General features: G+C 38.2%; 1 protein-coding gene across 3 annotated transcripts in view; it reads left to right on the top strand.

Annotated features, from left to right (window-relative positions):
• Positions 1-4,578: 4,578 nt before the first annotated feature.
• Positions 4,579-16,047, top strand: part of LIN9 (lin-9 DREAM MuvB core complex component) — a 79,815-nt gene continuing 68,346 nt past the window's right edge. Inside the window, exon 1 of one of the 3 annotated variants that reach the window (XM_074262609.1) lies at positions 4,579-4,600. Coding sequence is in view for 2 of the 3 variants with exons in the window: in XM_074262607.1 (XP_074118708.1) it covers positions 4,965-5,043 (79 nt within the window). In the remaining variant the exon portion in view is untranslated. Of the gene's footprint in view, positions 4,601-4,896; positions 5,044-16,047 lie in introns of those variants that run through there. The other 2 variants (XM_074262607.1, XM_074262606.1) reach the window with 2 other exon arrangements.

A 16,047-nucleotide genomic window follows, 5' to 3' on the forward strand; every position in this document is an offset into this window, starting at 1 on the left:
AGCAGCTACAATAAAAGACTGTAGGTCCTGGAATCATATCTACCAACAATCAAAACAACTAGGCCTTACAGCCAAAAATATCACATCCAGGAAAATTATCTATAATCCTGAATGAGAAAAAATGGATATTCAGTAAACTTGCAGATTTTCAGGACTTCCTATCAATCAAATCTGAACTTAACAGAAAATTTAACATACAAAAGCCAATATGAAAGATCAATTTTGAGAAACTTATCATTGTAATGTTCTGTCCTCTCTAAATCATAATCATTCTCTTGGAGCAGGTTTCTTGGGGAGCATTTGGAGGCAGCCTTAGTTTCAGTTCAGTTTAATAATCCCAAATCCAGCCAGGAGTTAAAGTCATTTGCTGTCTCTTTCCAAATCTTATCTCCTTCACTTGGGGCTCAGCTAGTTTTCTGGAGGCCTTCCCCTTTGATTCCCTGAGAGCTCTTGTCCAAATGTCTCTGAATCCAAAGGTCTGTCCTTCAGCTTCCAGCCTCTCATCCTCCCAATGTCTTCAGCTAGAACAAAGGCAGATGTGGGAATGAATCAGACTCCGCTTCCAAGAGTGGGATTATGGGCTTTTGTGGGCTTGTGGGAGCTCCTTGCTTATATGCTATACACTGAACATACTCCAATCATTTCATCACTAGGAAACCATTATTTGTTGTAGGATTAAATCAATGCTAAATTAAATTTAATCATTGTCTCCTCAATTCCACTCAGTACCTTGTTTCAAGTTCTGGCCCATAACATCTTGTAGGATCAAATCAATTATCTCTATTCATTCCAGTGACTTAGCACCTTGTGAGAATCCTAACATATCATGAACAAACTGTTTAAAACTGGAATATATACACACACACATACATGTATGTATACAAGATTCACATCAACAATAGGGTAGCTCAAAAGAAAGATTGGCAAGTTAAGATAAAAATAAAATCATGTTATACAAATGAAGAGGAGGGCTTATAGTTCCAAAAACTCACATTGGGAACAGGTTCAATAGGCAACATTATGTATACACCATGAAGGAAATAGCACCCTCCAAAATCTTTAAAGAAATAAGGGGGGAGGGATGGGCCGATGGGGAAGCAAAGGGTGAGGAAAGAAAACAAGGGAGGGATCCTTGGCTAGGGGAAAATTATTTAATAGCAAGGCAAGTTATGGAGCTAAAATTAAAGTCAGCAAGGATAGGAAAGACATATGTGCTTATGTGGAGTGGATTTGAGTATGTGTATGTATCTATATGTCTACATATGTCTACATAAATATATCTTTTCTTAAATTAGTAGCATGCTTGGGAGTGGTTGAGAGGATGAAAGGGGAAAAAAAGAATAAAGTAAGTAAGGTTGGCAGCAGAAAACCAAAAGACAGTTTACAAGAAAGTAAAGAAAAAATGGTCATTCATGAATATAATTTATTCTACTAATATTTCTTGACCTGGTAATTTGTTGTTATATATTTTGAATTTTCACTCATAATCTGGGGAGTGACTTAAGAAATTGTGGTATATGAATGTAATTATTACTGTGCTGTATAGAGAAGCAAAGAAAGAGCTACGAACTGATGCAAAGTGAAGTAGGTCAATAAGAAAGCAATACAGGTAATAACTACAATAGTGTAAATGGAAAAAAGCAAAGGACCAAAAAAATAAAAAGTAAATGTAATAAAAATATCAAAATCAAGCCAGCTTTATGAAGAAATATGAGAAAACACCCCTTTGTAGTGGCTATTACACATGTTTTTGGACTTTTTCAACATATTGTTCAGTTATACTAACTTCTTTTTTCCTTCTGCAAAAATATACTATTTACTATACAGGATAGCTCTCTGGAAAGAGGAGAAAGAAAGATACTTGGGATAACTATGGTGATTTAAGAAACAAAAAAATCAACAAAAATTGATTTAAAAATTTTTAAAAGTCAGCATTTGCTATTCATTTTAATTGTTTTAGAATCTTAGGAATTAAAATTTTAGAAGACCTTAAGTATTATATAGCCCAAGTATTCTTAACCTTTTTTTATGTGTGTTGGACTCCCTTGGCAACTGGGTAAAAATGGTGACCCTCTTCTCAAATAACATGTTAAACAATTTTAAATCATTTTTTCTCCCCCCCCCCCCCCAAGCAATTGGGGTTAAGTGACTTGTTCAAGTCACACAACTAGGAAGTGTTAAGTGTTTGAGGCCAAATTTGAACTCAGGTCCTCCTGACTTCAGGGCTGGTGCTCTATCCACCGAGTCACTTACCTGCCCCTAAATCAATTTTTTTTTACGTAGAGAATTGACTCAAATTTATGAGAACACAAGTCATTCTCCAGTTGATAAATGGCTAAAGGACATAAATATACAGACAAAAAAAATTAAAACCATTTCTGGTCATATGAAAAAATGCTCTAAATCACTATTGATCAGAGAAATGCAAATTGACAACTTGGAGGTACCACCACACACTTCTCAGAGTTACTAAGATGACAGGAAAAGATAATGATATATGCTGGTGGGTGTGGGAAAACTGGGACACTAATACATTGTTGGTAGATCCAACTATTCTGGAAAGCAGTTTAAAATTATGCCCAAGACCTATCAAACTGTGCATACCCAGCAATGTCTCTATTGGGTCTGTATATCAAAGGGATCATAAAAAAGGGGAAAAGACCTACATGTGCAAAATGTTTTTAGCAGTCCTTTTTGTAGTGGCAAGGAACTGGAAATTGAGTGGATGCCCACTAGTTGGAGAATAGCTGAATAAGTTATGTACATTATAAGTTATATACATACATTTGAATATATAAATTATGTATATGAATGTAATGGAATAATATTGTTCTATAAGAAATGATGAACAGACTGATTTCAGAAAGGCCCAGAGAGACTTAAATGAACTGATGCTGAGTGAAGTGAGAACACTGTACACAAAGAGAAATAAGAGAACATTGTACACAGCAACAAGATTATGTGATATCAATTCTGGTGGACTTGGTTCTTTTTTAACAATGAGGTGATTCAGGTCAATTCTAATAGACTTGTGATGGAGAGAGTCATCTCCATCCAAAGGGAGGACTATGAGGACTGAATATGGAACACAATTGTATTTTTACTTTTTTTTTCTTAATTTTTTCCCTTTTTGATTAGATTTTTCTTGTGCAGCATGATAAATGTGGAAATATGTTTAGAAGAATTGCAAACATTTAACCTTTAGTGGATTACTTGCTGCCTAGGGGAGGGGGAAGGGGGGAAAGAAGGGAGAAAAATTTGGAACATAGGGTTTTGCAAAACTATCTTTGCATGTATTTTGAAAATAAAAAGCTATTATTTTTAAATTTTATTTACATTTATTTTAATAATAAAATTATTTTTAACATACATTTAAAAAAAAGTACAAAATTCTCTCAAATCCTTCAAAGTCCTTCCCCCAACCCCTCACACGTCCCTAGAGAAGGTAAGCAATATAACACTCATTATATATGTGAAGTCATGCAAAACATTTCTGTATCAGCCATGTTGGAGAAAAAAAATCCAAGAAAACAAGAAAAAGAAAGTGAAAAATAATATGCTTCAGTTTGCACTTAGAAACCATCAGTTTCTCTCTGGAACGGGGTAGCATTTTTCAACATAAATTCTTTCCAACTGTCCTTGCTTAACGTATTGATCAGAGTAGCTCTTTCACAGTTGATCATTATTTCAATATTGTTGTTACTGTGTACAATGTTCTTGTTTTATTCAATTCAATTTGCATCAGTTCATATGTCTTCATAGATTTTTCTGAAACCATCCTGCTCAATATTTCTTATTGTCCAAATAGTATAATAATTTAATTTATTAATTTAACTTAATCTGATTTAATTATTTTAATTTAATTATTCCCCAGTTGATGGGCATCAATCATTCAGTTTCCAAGGGGGGGTGAACTTATTGCATAAAATAAAATGTTATGAAAGAAATCAATTATATTGAAAGTTTCCAAGAAAAAAATATTATTGCATATGTTACAAACGAAACCAATTATATAGAAAGGTGAGAAGAAAAAGAAATTTATTGCAGAAAATAAAATGTTACAAAGGAAACCAGTTATACTGAAAGTTATCAAAACACTGGAAACAAACACAAGTTCCCGGATTTCTTGGTTAGACCCCCTATTTGGCTCTACGCCGGTTTTCAAGATAAATCCGAGGCCGGCCCGCGGAAGATCGCACAGGTAGCCTGGACCGGCGCCAGCTCTCACACGCAGACGCCCGAGTCTCGATCCCGTGCTCTTTAAGAGCGCCGATAGGGGAGGAGGTGCGCACCGTTGGGGGCAGGAAGCGCTTCGGGCCACCTGTCATTTAGGAGACACCGGGGCTTGCAGCTACAAAGCCAGAGCCATCCGGGTGTCACCGGAGCCGTCATCTCCTCCCTCCCTCCCTCCTTCTCCGGCCCTATCCCGTGGGGGGGAGGGGAGGCGAGCTGGAGGAAGTTGAGGCGTAAACAGGATCAGGCTTAGCTGCCAGGGGAGGAGTGGGGCGGGCGGTGTAAATGGGGGAGGTCCCAAGCAGGCCAGGCCACCTGCACAGAAACGTAGACTTGTAGTGGGGCATCCTCGGCCCCAGGCCGCCAGGTCTGTTCCCTTTTGCTACCCTTCTTCCCTCTCTCCGCCACCTCCCGATTCTCTAGCTGCGCCCGCAGCTGCAGCGTGGGGCCGGGTTGAGGGGGCTCCGGGACACCTCGGCCCTGGGCCGGCTGGCGGGCTAGCGCCGCGGGCTCCGCTTTCCAGCTCCCTCCCCCTCTTCCTTTCCCCGGGCTGGCGCGAGCCCCCGCGCGCCCGCCTGCGCGGCCTCTGCGCAGCGCCGGGGTGTCCCCGCGCGCGCGGGCCAGGCCGCGAGCCGAGGGAGCCCGGGGAGGGAGGGAGGGAGAGGGCGAGCGGGAGAGCGAGTGAGCTCCCGCATTCGAACCTCCCTCGCAAAGGCTCTTTCCGCCCCACAATGCACCGCGGCGGGCAGCCTTTGAAAAAGCGGCGCGGCTCATTCAAGATGGCGGAGCTCGACCAGTTGCCTGATGAGAGTGAGTAGCACCTCTAATCGCCCCCCTCCCCCTCCTCCCCGCCGGCTGCCCGCCTCGGGGCTGCCCGGGCCCGGACGGGGGGCGTGGGGGCCCTGCCCCGCGCCCGACGGGCGTGCGGCTGCCGGACCCGCCGCCCTCCCCGCACCCTGGGGTTACCGCCGCTGCCGTCGCCGCCTTTGTTATGGTGTCTCTGGGTGTTGGGTTGTGTTGTTGTGAGAGCGCCGGGGCCGGAAACCGAAAGCCCCGGAGCCCGGGCTGGCGGCCTCCCTCCCCCTCCCCCTCTCACCCCGGCCCGGGCCCTGGACCGGGGAGTGCGGGGGCATTCCTGGAGGCAGTCTCCGAAGACGTAGTTATGGAAATCGCTGGTCCCGGGGCCGGGGCAAGGTCGGGCTGGGGCGGCCGGTGGGCGCTGCCCCAGCTCAGGCTCCCTAACCCCGCATCTTGCCCCGGCCCCCACTCTGGTGTCTTCAGCCACCCGTGACTCCTCCCTGCGGGCTCCTTCCCGCTCCCCCACAGCAGCCCGGATGGGGAACATTTCCGTGTCAGGGCCCCTGGCCCTTCCCCCGGGTGTACAGGTGGCCCTCGGTGCCCTCCCCAGGTGACACAGGTGTCTAGACAGCCCCTCACCCACGCTCGTCCCAAGAGCCCGCGGTCTGTACGTGGGTCCGGGAAGAAGACTCCCAGAGTTCTATGTCAACATACAGACGTGGCCGGCAGGGCATCTGTGACAGCCACATTGTATCTCCATGCAGGTGATCGCGTTCACTTCGTGCAGTTGGGTTAAGCCCAGACGTACTTGTGTTTAGTGAAGTACACACATTCATGCTATTTATGCGTACTTCTAACATAGTAGCTACAACTACCTAAGGGGCCCCTTCCCATACTGAAACAGGCAGGTCTGATTCACAAATCCCTTTGTAAATGAGCAGGGCTGATATGCTGATGATGTGGATATATACATCAATTTAGTTTGTTACAATTCTTGAGAGACTTTTTTTTTTTTAATGTGCATCAGTTAGGATATATTAAGCACTCACCATGTACCAGGCGCTTTGCTAAGAGTAGGATACAAAGAAACAAGAGTCCCCACTCTCTGGGAGCTCCTAGTCTGATCGAGACTGCATGCAAACCATTGTGAACAAACTAGCTATCGGAGGGTAAATTAGAGATGAGATAGTCTCTATCCCTGGTAAAAACTCAGTGTTAAAGGAAGTTGGGAATAAGGAACTGCTGAACATCTTTTTCTTTGGGTGGACCCTTAGGTTGTTTATTTATAGATAAGGCCATTGTTATGGCCAAATGTTATCAAAGGGTCAAATGAGTAAAGATATGTATTAGTGTCAGCTGAGGTTTTTAAATCACTACCGAGAAATCCTTGTGACATTTTCAGAGTACTTTTTTGTAGCTCCTTGTTTCAATATATTACCTGCATTGCCAGGCTTTCATTATAATTTAGACGGTCTAATAAAAAGAATTTTTATCATCTGAAAATAATGCATTCTTCCCTAAAGATGGTATCCTCATTGCTATTTTTCTTTTAAGTCACAAAAGTCTATAGAACTATAGTTACTAATTTGCTATTCTCTCTATATACATATGTATATATGTGTGTGTGTGTACACATGTATCTGCTGAAAATGAGACCTATTTCCATTTGGATTAAATTCATTGGTGTGTTTTCATTTTATGTGTTCAGTAAATAAATGTATATTGAACACCTAATATATGTCAACTCTCATTGCTAGAGTGGGATGCGAAGAGGAATAAAGCCTGCTTCTTCATTATAGAATCATGGACATTCAGAGCTGAAGAATAGCTTAGTCAGTTCTTTAATTTTACGGCAAGGAAACTGAGGCCCTGAGATAAAGTTGACATGACTAGGTCACCTAAGCAGTTAGTAGCAGAGTGAGACCTTGAACCCAGATCTTTTGACTAATACTAATAATAGAGAAGTACTTAGAAAATAAATTGTTAAAAGCACATGCGTGCGCACATACACACACATTATTTATAAATATATGCATACTATGTTATGGATTATGTAGTTTGAGTCAAGATTAAAAACCAGAGTAATTTAGATGCACATAGGAAAAGGAGTTCTATGTGAAACATTGGTGGTATTTGACTGCCTTCTAAGGTGTGAAAAATGGTGTTTTTGGTGCAGTATTGGAGGAACTCTAAATTTTATGAGTGCCAGTCTTTTGACTCGAAGAACTTGAAGGTTTCTTTATCTGTGAAGTGAGGGAATTGGACTAGATCACCAAAGTTCCTTCTAGTTCTAAAGTCCTACAACATAAGCTAATGCTTTTTCCATGCTTTTCTTGACTTTAAGGTGTTTACAATATAATTGAAAAGACTGTGTGTGTGTGTGTGTATATATATATACAAAAAAAAAAAAATATATATATATATATATATATATATATATACATACATACATAGTAATAATATGAGGTACTATCTCAATTGACAGGCAATTTGGAATACACATTTATTTTTTTATTGACTTCTTTTAGTTGATTGTTATTACACATAAAATTAATGAAAGTGATACTAAATAAATGTAAAAGATTCAGCTAAAACATTTAGCTTACTTCAGCTTCGTGGATAATTATGAATTAAGGTAGAATCCCACAATCTCCCCTGGTTTCTACCTATGTTAATCAATATAGTCTTTTACTTCTTTTTTAAAAAATTTTAAATTTATAATTATATATATATATATATATATATATTTTTTTTTTTTTTTTTTTTTTTTTTTTTTTTTTGGCTGAGGCAATTGGGGTTAAATGACTTGCTCAGGGTCACACAAAGTGTTGTGAGGCCAGTTTTGAATTCAGGAGGATGAGTCTTCTTGACTTCCATATAGTCTATCTCTGAGTTGCCTCAGCTAATCATACTTAACATTTGCCATCAAAAATTAGATAAAAGACTGAGCCTCTGTATTTGGAGTGCTGCCTGATTTCTTTAAGTACTAAGTATTAATTTCTATGGTTAGAGAGTTACTTAAGTGGATCTCATTGGTATGGATGATCTCCAAATTGGTGTATATCATAACCCACAAATACAATCTAATTCTATATAATTATTTTCAATGTATAGGATAAAAGTTTTTTTAAAAGAATTTTTTTAAAAAAAACAATTCAGCTCTCTTTGCTGGAAAGAGAATATGTTTTATTTTGGATTTAGTAAATATTGCATTAATTATTAGTAAATACTGTTGAACTTTTAGGAAATTACATTGTACTTAAGTGACAAAGAATATATGATTTGGCATATGGAGAAACAGGTTATTCCAGCAGTTAAAAGGATTGGAAACATACATTTTAGAAAAAATAATCAAAGAAACCTAAAAGATGGAACTAATGAAAATAAGGAAGGTAGAATAGTAAAATCCTTATATTAAAGCCCAAACATTTTCTTTGCAGATTTACCTCTTGCTCTTCTTGTGTGAATCCTCCACTCCAATCAATCCTTTCTAGTGTCTCTTAACCACACAACGTTCATTACTGCCTATTTTGCTTATATTGTTTCCTTCACTTTAAATATTCCTCTCCCCCCTTTTGCTTATGTAAACACTACTCATAAGTGTCCCAATTTAGCTATTATCTCATTCATTTAAGAGATATTTATTGACAATCCGTTGTATACATTCTATTGCACCAAATCTTGTGAGGAATATGAAAAAACATAACAAAAGATCCTTGTTTTCAAGGTAGCTACAATAGAATCCACACACACGTACACGTGTATGTAAAAAATATAAACATGTAAAATGTTAATTCACAATATTACATGTTATAAGAAGGCATATAATGAAATGCAAATGAGTGATAAGTGCCAACATTTATAAGGATGAACCACTGTATTCTGCAGTAGTCAAAGAAGACTTTTTAGTGGAAATAGGATCTGAGTTGAAGGGGAAAGATTTGTATATAAAAAGAAGAAGGCATAGGGCATTCTGGGCTGAGGAAGCAGCATCAACAAAGATGAGAAAGCACATGGTGAGAGTAGGCCAATCTATCTGGAACGGAAAGTTCTTGTAAGGGAATGGAATTATAACATTTTATAACTCTGAGGGACCTTGGAGAGGGTATTTTAGTTCAGATCTTATTTTATACATGATGAAACTGAATTTCACATAGGATGTGATTGTTAGACACAGCTAAAAGAAAAGAAAAGAAAAATGCCAGGGGCCTTCTAATCCAAGAAAGTCTGTTATCACTGGGAGCTAGTTTCCTACCTGGGGCATTTACGTGGCACAATAGACAAGAGTGCCAGCCCCAGAGTCAGGAAGAATCACCTTAAGTTCAAATCCAGCCTCAGATACTTAGTAGCTGTGTGACTCTAGGGGAGTCATTTCACCCTGTTTGCTTCAGTTTCCTCATCTGTAAAATGAGCTGGAGAAGGAAATGGCAAACTACTCTTGTATCTTTTCCATGAAAACTGAAAAATGACTGAACATCATTGGTTTCATTCAATTTACTTTCTACTCTGTATCGACATATCCAGTGTAAGCACAGAAACAGTTAACAAATTTATATGTATACCTGCAGGTCATCAAACATAGGTTGGCCCAGAGATTAGAAGCACAGTCAAAACTATTGGGGCATCAAAGATCTAGAAAGCTGGAAAGAATCTCAGAAGCCAGTTAGTCCAATCCACTTAATTTACCAAAGAGAAAACAAAGTAGTATAACAGTGTATTACATGTAAATGGATTATAGATTTGCAGACAGAGGCAGGGGAAGTGATGTTTGCCCAGGGTCACATAAGTAGTGCATGACAGATAGGAGTTGAATTCAAGTCTCTGATTCCAGAGCCATGTTTGATTTTGTGGTGTAAAGAGAGACACACAGAGAAACACAAGGGTATTTGAGAAAAAGAGAGAGATAAGAAAATTGGAAAGGAGAGATAAAAAACAGAAAGGAGAGGGGAAGGGGAAGAAATTGTGAAATAGGAGAAGAAAAAAAAATTGGAAGGAGGGGGGAACTATCAGAAGAACCTAGTCCTGGGAAGGAATTTTCTTTTCTTTTCTTTCCTTCCTTCCTTCCTTTCTTCCTTCCTTCCTTCCTTTCTTTTTCTCTTTCTCTCCCTTCCTTTCTTCCTTCCTTTCTTTCCTCCTTTCCTCTCCCCCTTCTCCTTCTTTCTTTCTTATAAATGTTATTTTTTTTTTTTTTTTTTTTTTTTGAAAAACATAATTCCTTATGAATCATGTTAGGAGAGAAAAGTCAGAACAAAAGGGAAAAACCACAAGAGGAAAAAAAAAAAACTCCCAGAAGAAATAGGAAAAAAAATGAACATAGTATGTATTGATTTACATTCAGTGTCCGTAGTAGTTCTCTCACTGGATGTGGATGATGTTTTCCATTCAAAGTTTATTGGAATTGCCTTTTATCACTGAACCACTGGGAAGAACCAAGTCTGTCATAGTTGATTATCACAAAATCTTACTATTGCTGTATATAATGTTTTCCTGGTTCTTCTTGCTTCACTTAATATCAATTCATGTAAATCTTTCTAGGACTTTCTAAAATCATCCCATTCATTGTTTCTTATAGAACAATAATATTCCATTCAGCCATTCCTCACTTAATAGATATCTACTCATTTTCCAGTTCTTTGCCACTTTTGCTATTACAAATATTTTTGCACATGTAGGTCCTTTTTTGTCTTTTATGATCTTTGGGATACAGGCCCAGTAGAAACACTGCTGGATCAAAGCATATGCATATTGTGATAGTCCTTTGGGCACAGTTCCAAATTGCTCTCCAGAATGGTCATAAAAGTTCACATATCTACCAACAATGTATTAGTGTTCCAGTTTTCCCACATCCCTTCCAACATTTATCATTTTCTTTTCTTGTAATCTTAGCCAATCTAAGAATTGTGTAGTGGTAGCTCAAGAGTTATTTTAATTTGCATTTCTCTAATCAGTAGTGATTTAGAGCATTTTTTCATATGAATATAGATGGCTTTAATTTCTTTATCTGAAAATTGTTCATATTCTTTGACCATTTATCAATTGGGGAATGGCTTGTATTATAATTTTGTACAGTTCTTTATATATTTTAGAAATGAGGGCTTTATCAGATACACTAGCTGTAAAAAACTCCCAGCTTTCTGCTTCTGAGAAGGAATTTCTTGAGGGGACAAGATTTCTAGGTCTGGCTATTTAGAGACTGTTTATAATTCCTAGAAGTTCCATCTTAGATTCTTTCTCAATGCCCAGAGGGTTTCTGGCTCAAGCTCACCACCTTTCCCTCAGGTTAATCTTTCACACTCAGGCTGCCTGGTCTAGAACTTTGAGCTCCCACATCTAAAAATTACTTCTGGTCCTGAGAGTAGTGGTGAGGGAGTTACCTATAAAGCCTGGGTCACAAAGACCCTTTGGAATAGATTGGAATGGTAAAATCAGAGACCCAGATCAAAGTCACATCATTTGGACTTGTATCTGCTCAAAAATTGAAATTGAAATCTCTTACAAATGATCATCCAATCTCTACTAGAAGGTTAATGAAGGAAAACCTACTTTCTAAGTAGCTAATTAAATTGGGGGACATTGCTAATTATTAGTAAAATCAACAAGTAAACGATAACCTTCCTGTATTCTCCAGTTCCTCCAGAACTAAGTTCTTTCCCAGGCTATGATCTCTGTGGGACCACACTCTCCTCCCCTCCCCTCCCCTTCCCCAATCTCTTGGTGAATCAGTTGAATTCTATATCTTCTTTTCAATCTCTTTCCTTCTTACCCCCTTGGCATTCTTTGCCTGCCAAGACTCACTTAGCCTTAAATTACTCCTATCATCCCAATTTCATTGGCTTCTAAATAAAACTGGAAAAAAATCATGAAAGCCCACTGACTGGGCCCACCATAAGTTTGTATTACATAGTCCTTGCTGCAATGGCAATCCTTTAAACTAAACTTCGTAATAGATTCACTAACCCACTCAACATAAACTTTTCCATCGTTCTCCCCCCTCCTCCAAAGCTGAGAACAATGAAGAAAAAACTTGATGCCATATAGGGAGATTTTTATCTTCCCCCCCATTTTACAACAGTCAGATGCCTTCTCCATCTCAGTGTAACTTGAAGAGACAGAGGTCTCTTTTAGCCAAGGATAAGTCCTCTGTATGCACAAATTATACATTTCCATTCCACTACATCTTCTCCAGCAAAATGACCCCTCTATTTTCATCATTCATTAATCTTCATTTTCCCCTGTCCACTGGCTGCTTCCTTGCTGCTTACAAACATTCCTATGTCTCCTCCCTTCTCAAAAAGTCCTCATTTGACTGTTGTTGTCTATCCCAGACTGTTATCATTCTATTATATTCATATTCATGGCCGTCTACAATTGATGCCTTAATTTCCTTTCCTCACACTTGACTCTCTTTACTTTGGCTTCTGACTTTATTATCCAATTGAAACTGCTCTCTCTCCAGAGCAACCTGTGATCTCTTATTTTTCAAATCTGATGATCTTTTTTTAGTCTATCCTTCTTGACTTCCCTGCAACATTTGACACTATTGATTACTCTCTTCTCCAAGACACTATCTCCTATTTGTATTAAGTATTTATTTTCTGTCTTCTTGGCTGGATCTTAATCTTGGTTGTGCCCCACTACCCCACCTGCTAAGAAATTAAATGCCTCAAGGCATTCTCTCTCAGATTCTGACCTGGCCCCTCTTCTCTTTTCCCTTCATACTATTTTTCTTACTCATTTCATCAGCTCCTATGGATTCAAATATCATCTATGTAGATGATTCTCAGCCCTACTGGATGGACATCTTAACCTTAAAGTGCCATAAAGTCCCATCTTAAACTCAGCATGTCCAAAACTGAACTCATGATCTTTCCAACCAAATCCTTACCACTTCCTAACTTATTATTACTAAGGATACTGCTATTCTTCCAGTTGCCTAGACTGGCCACATAGGTACTCTTATTTCTCATTCTCTCACCCTGCACATCCAAGTCCTACTAATTCTACCTTCATTGCAATGCTCATGTACATCCCGTTCTGTTCTTTGACACTAAGACTATCCTGACTATTGAAATAAATTGCTGGTAGGTCTCCCTTCCTCAAATCTCATCCTACTCCAGCCCATCTTCTTTTTAATTATCACATTGTTCTTTATAAAGTTCAGTGTGACCCATGTTACTTCTCTACTCCATAAACTCAACTCCAGTGTCTATGACCTTCAGGATCAATTATAAAATCCTGTTTGGGTTTTTAAAACTTTTCATAACCTGCTTTTCCCTAACTTCCCACTCTTCTTATACTTTATTTCCCTCCCCTGCCCCTTATGTATTCTACAGTTCAATGATCTTAGGCAAAACATTTCATTTTCTGACTCTGCATTTTGACTGTCCCCCATGCCTAGAGTGATCTCCTTCCTCACCTCTGCCTCTCAATTAAAATCCTACCTTCTGCAAAAAATTTTTGCCAAGTCCCCCTTAATACTAGTGTCTTTCCAGTGTGATAATCTTCAATTTATCCTATATATATATATATAAAATCTTGTTTTTATATAGCTATTTACATGTTTTCATTACATTGTAAGGTACTTGAAGGTAAGGATTGCTTTTGCCTTTTTAATCTCAGGACATAGTACTTAGTGCTTTAGCACTGTTACACAAATAGATCCTTGATAAATGCTTTTTGATTTGACCATATTTTCCTCATTTACTGCTTGTACCTTTTCTGTCTCCCACAGTTGTTAGTGATCTCTTTTTACTATTTGCGAGCTTGTATCCAGTCCCTAGTAGAATGTAAATTCTTTGTGAGCAGGGACTGTTTTATTTTATTTTTTTCTTTTTATTTTCAATTCTAAGCACAGTGCCTTTCATGTTAATACAGAACTACAATTTTATATTAATATAGACAGTTCCACATATGTCCTTTGTTTATCTTTTTTGTTTGCTCTGCAACTTTTTTGTTTTTGCATTGTTGACCACTCTCCTCAGACACTCATTCTCTCCTACCTACTTGAGCACTTCTCTGTTTCTTTTGTTGGATCATCATCAATGTAGCTTCAGAGTCCTGTTCTAGGCCTCCTTCTCTTCTCTCCCCCACTGTCCCCTTGCTTTCTCTTGGTGATCAGTTTCTATGGTTCAATTTTCATATCTATGCATATGATTTCTAAATAAACATCCTTCTTTCTTCTCTCTCTTGGTCTTCAGTTCAATATTATCGACTCTGCTGTATATCTCCACCTGGATGTATTGTTGACAAATCAAATTTAATTTGTTATTTTTCCTTCAAAATCCATTTCTCTTATTAATTTCCCTATTTCTCTTGAAGGTTATCAACATCCTTTTAGTCATCCAAGTTTTCAATCTTGAGATCATGTATTCTTCCCTCTCTCTCATATGTAATTAATTGCCAAAATCTTGTTAATTCTACTTCTGCAATATTATTTGCATCCATCCCTTTCTCTACTCACATGGCTGCCACTCAAGGTCTGACCCTTTTGATCTTTTACTAGTCTACTGTAGTAGCCTTCTAATTGGTCTTCTTATCTTTCCCTTTTCTCCAAGCCAGTTGATATTCCTGAACAAGAAAATGTGATAAATCTGTACTTTTAGAAAGTATTAGCAGACTTGGAATGGAAAATGCCATCTATGGAGACTGAATGTGGATTGAAACATGCTATTTTCACTTTTTTTTTTTTTTCTTTTTCTTTCTCATGTTTTTTTTTTTCTCTTCTTTTGTTCATAACCTGTATTGAACTGCTTGCTGTTTTGGGAGGGGAAAGGGAAGGGAAAGAGGGAGAAAAGGTTTGGAACTAGGAATCATACAGAAATGGGTGTTAAAAACTATCTTTACATGTGGTTGGAAAAATAAAATACTATTGGAAAAAAAAGAAATTATTATTACCGGTTTAGCCTTTTAAGGTAAAATACTGTATTGTTAGCATTTAAAAACTTTCAAAATGACTGCTTGATATATTGGAGAATTGTATTGGGAGTCAGGAATAGTTTTTAATCCCAGCTCTGCATTTGATTTCATGTGTAACTTCTGTTGAATCACTTAACTGGGCCTCATTCCCTTGTCTTTAAAATGTGATTACAAATTAGTGGAGCAAGAGATGGTTTACCTATCAGATCTTTGGAGAAAAGAGAAATTTATGACTAAAAAAGAAATAGAGAATATTTGTAAGGCAAAATGGATAATTTTGATTACATTAAATTTAAAAGGTTTTGTACAAACAAAACCAATGCAGCCAAGATTAGAAAGGAAGCAGAAATCTGGGAAACAATTCTTACAGCCAATCTTTCTGATAAAGGGCCTCATTTCTAAAATATAGAGAGAACTGAGACAAATTTATAAGAATACAAAAATCATTCCTCAGTTAATAAATGGTCAAAAGATATGAACAATTTTCAAATGAAGAAATTAGTCATCTAAGATCATATGAAAAAATGTTTCTAAATCATTATTGATTAGAGAAATGCAAATTAAAACAACTCTTTGGTAGCATCTCACACAGAATGGTTAAGATGTCAAGAAAAGAAAATGATAAATAATGTTGGAGGGGATGTGGGAAAATTGGGATTCCAGTGCATTGCTGGTAGAGTTGTGAACTGTTATTCAGCCATTCTGGAGAGCAATTTGGAACTATTCCCAAAGGTTTATCAAACTGTGCATATTCTTTGATCCAGCAGTGTCAGTACTGGGCCTGTATCCCAAAAAGGTCACAAAAACCAGAAAAAGATTCACAGGTGAAAAATGTCTGTAGCAGTTTTTTTTTGTGGTGAAAAGGAATTGGAAATTTGAGTGGATGCCCAACAGTTGAGGAATGGCTGAATAAGTTGTGACATTTGAATGTAATGGAATGTTATTGTTCTATAAGAAATGATGAGCAGCAGGCTGATTTCAGAAAATCTTGGACTTCCAACATGAACTGATGATGAATGAAGTGAGCAGAACCATGAGAACATTGTACCCAGTATCAGCAAGATTGTGTGATAGACTTAATTAGTTCTTCTCAGCAATGTG

This window comes from Sminthopsis crassicaudata, chromosome 4 (genome assembly GCF_048593235.1).
Source record: "Sminthopsis crassicaudata isolate SCR6 chromosome 4, ASM4859323v1, whole genome shotgun sequence".
NCBI classification, from domain to species: Eukaryota; Metazoa; Chordata; class Mammalia; order Dasyuromorphia; family Dasyuridae; genus Sminthopsis; species Sminthopsis crassicaudata.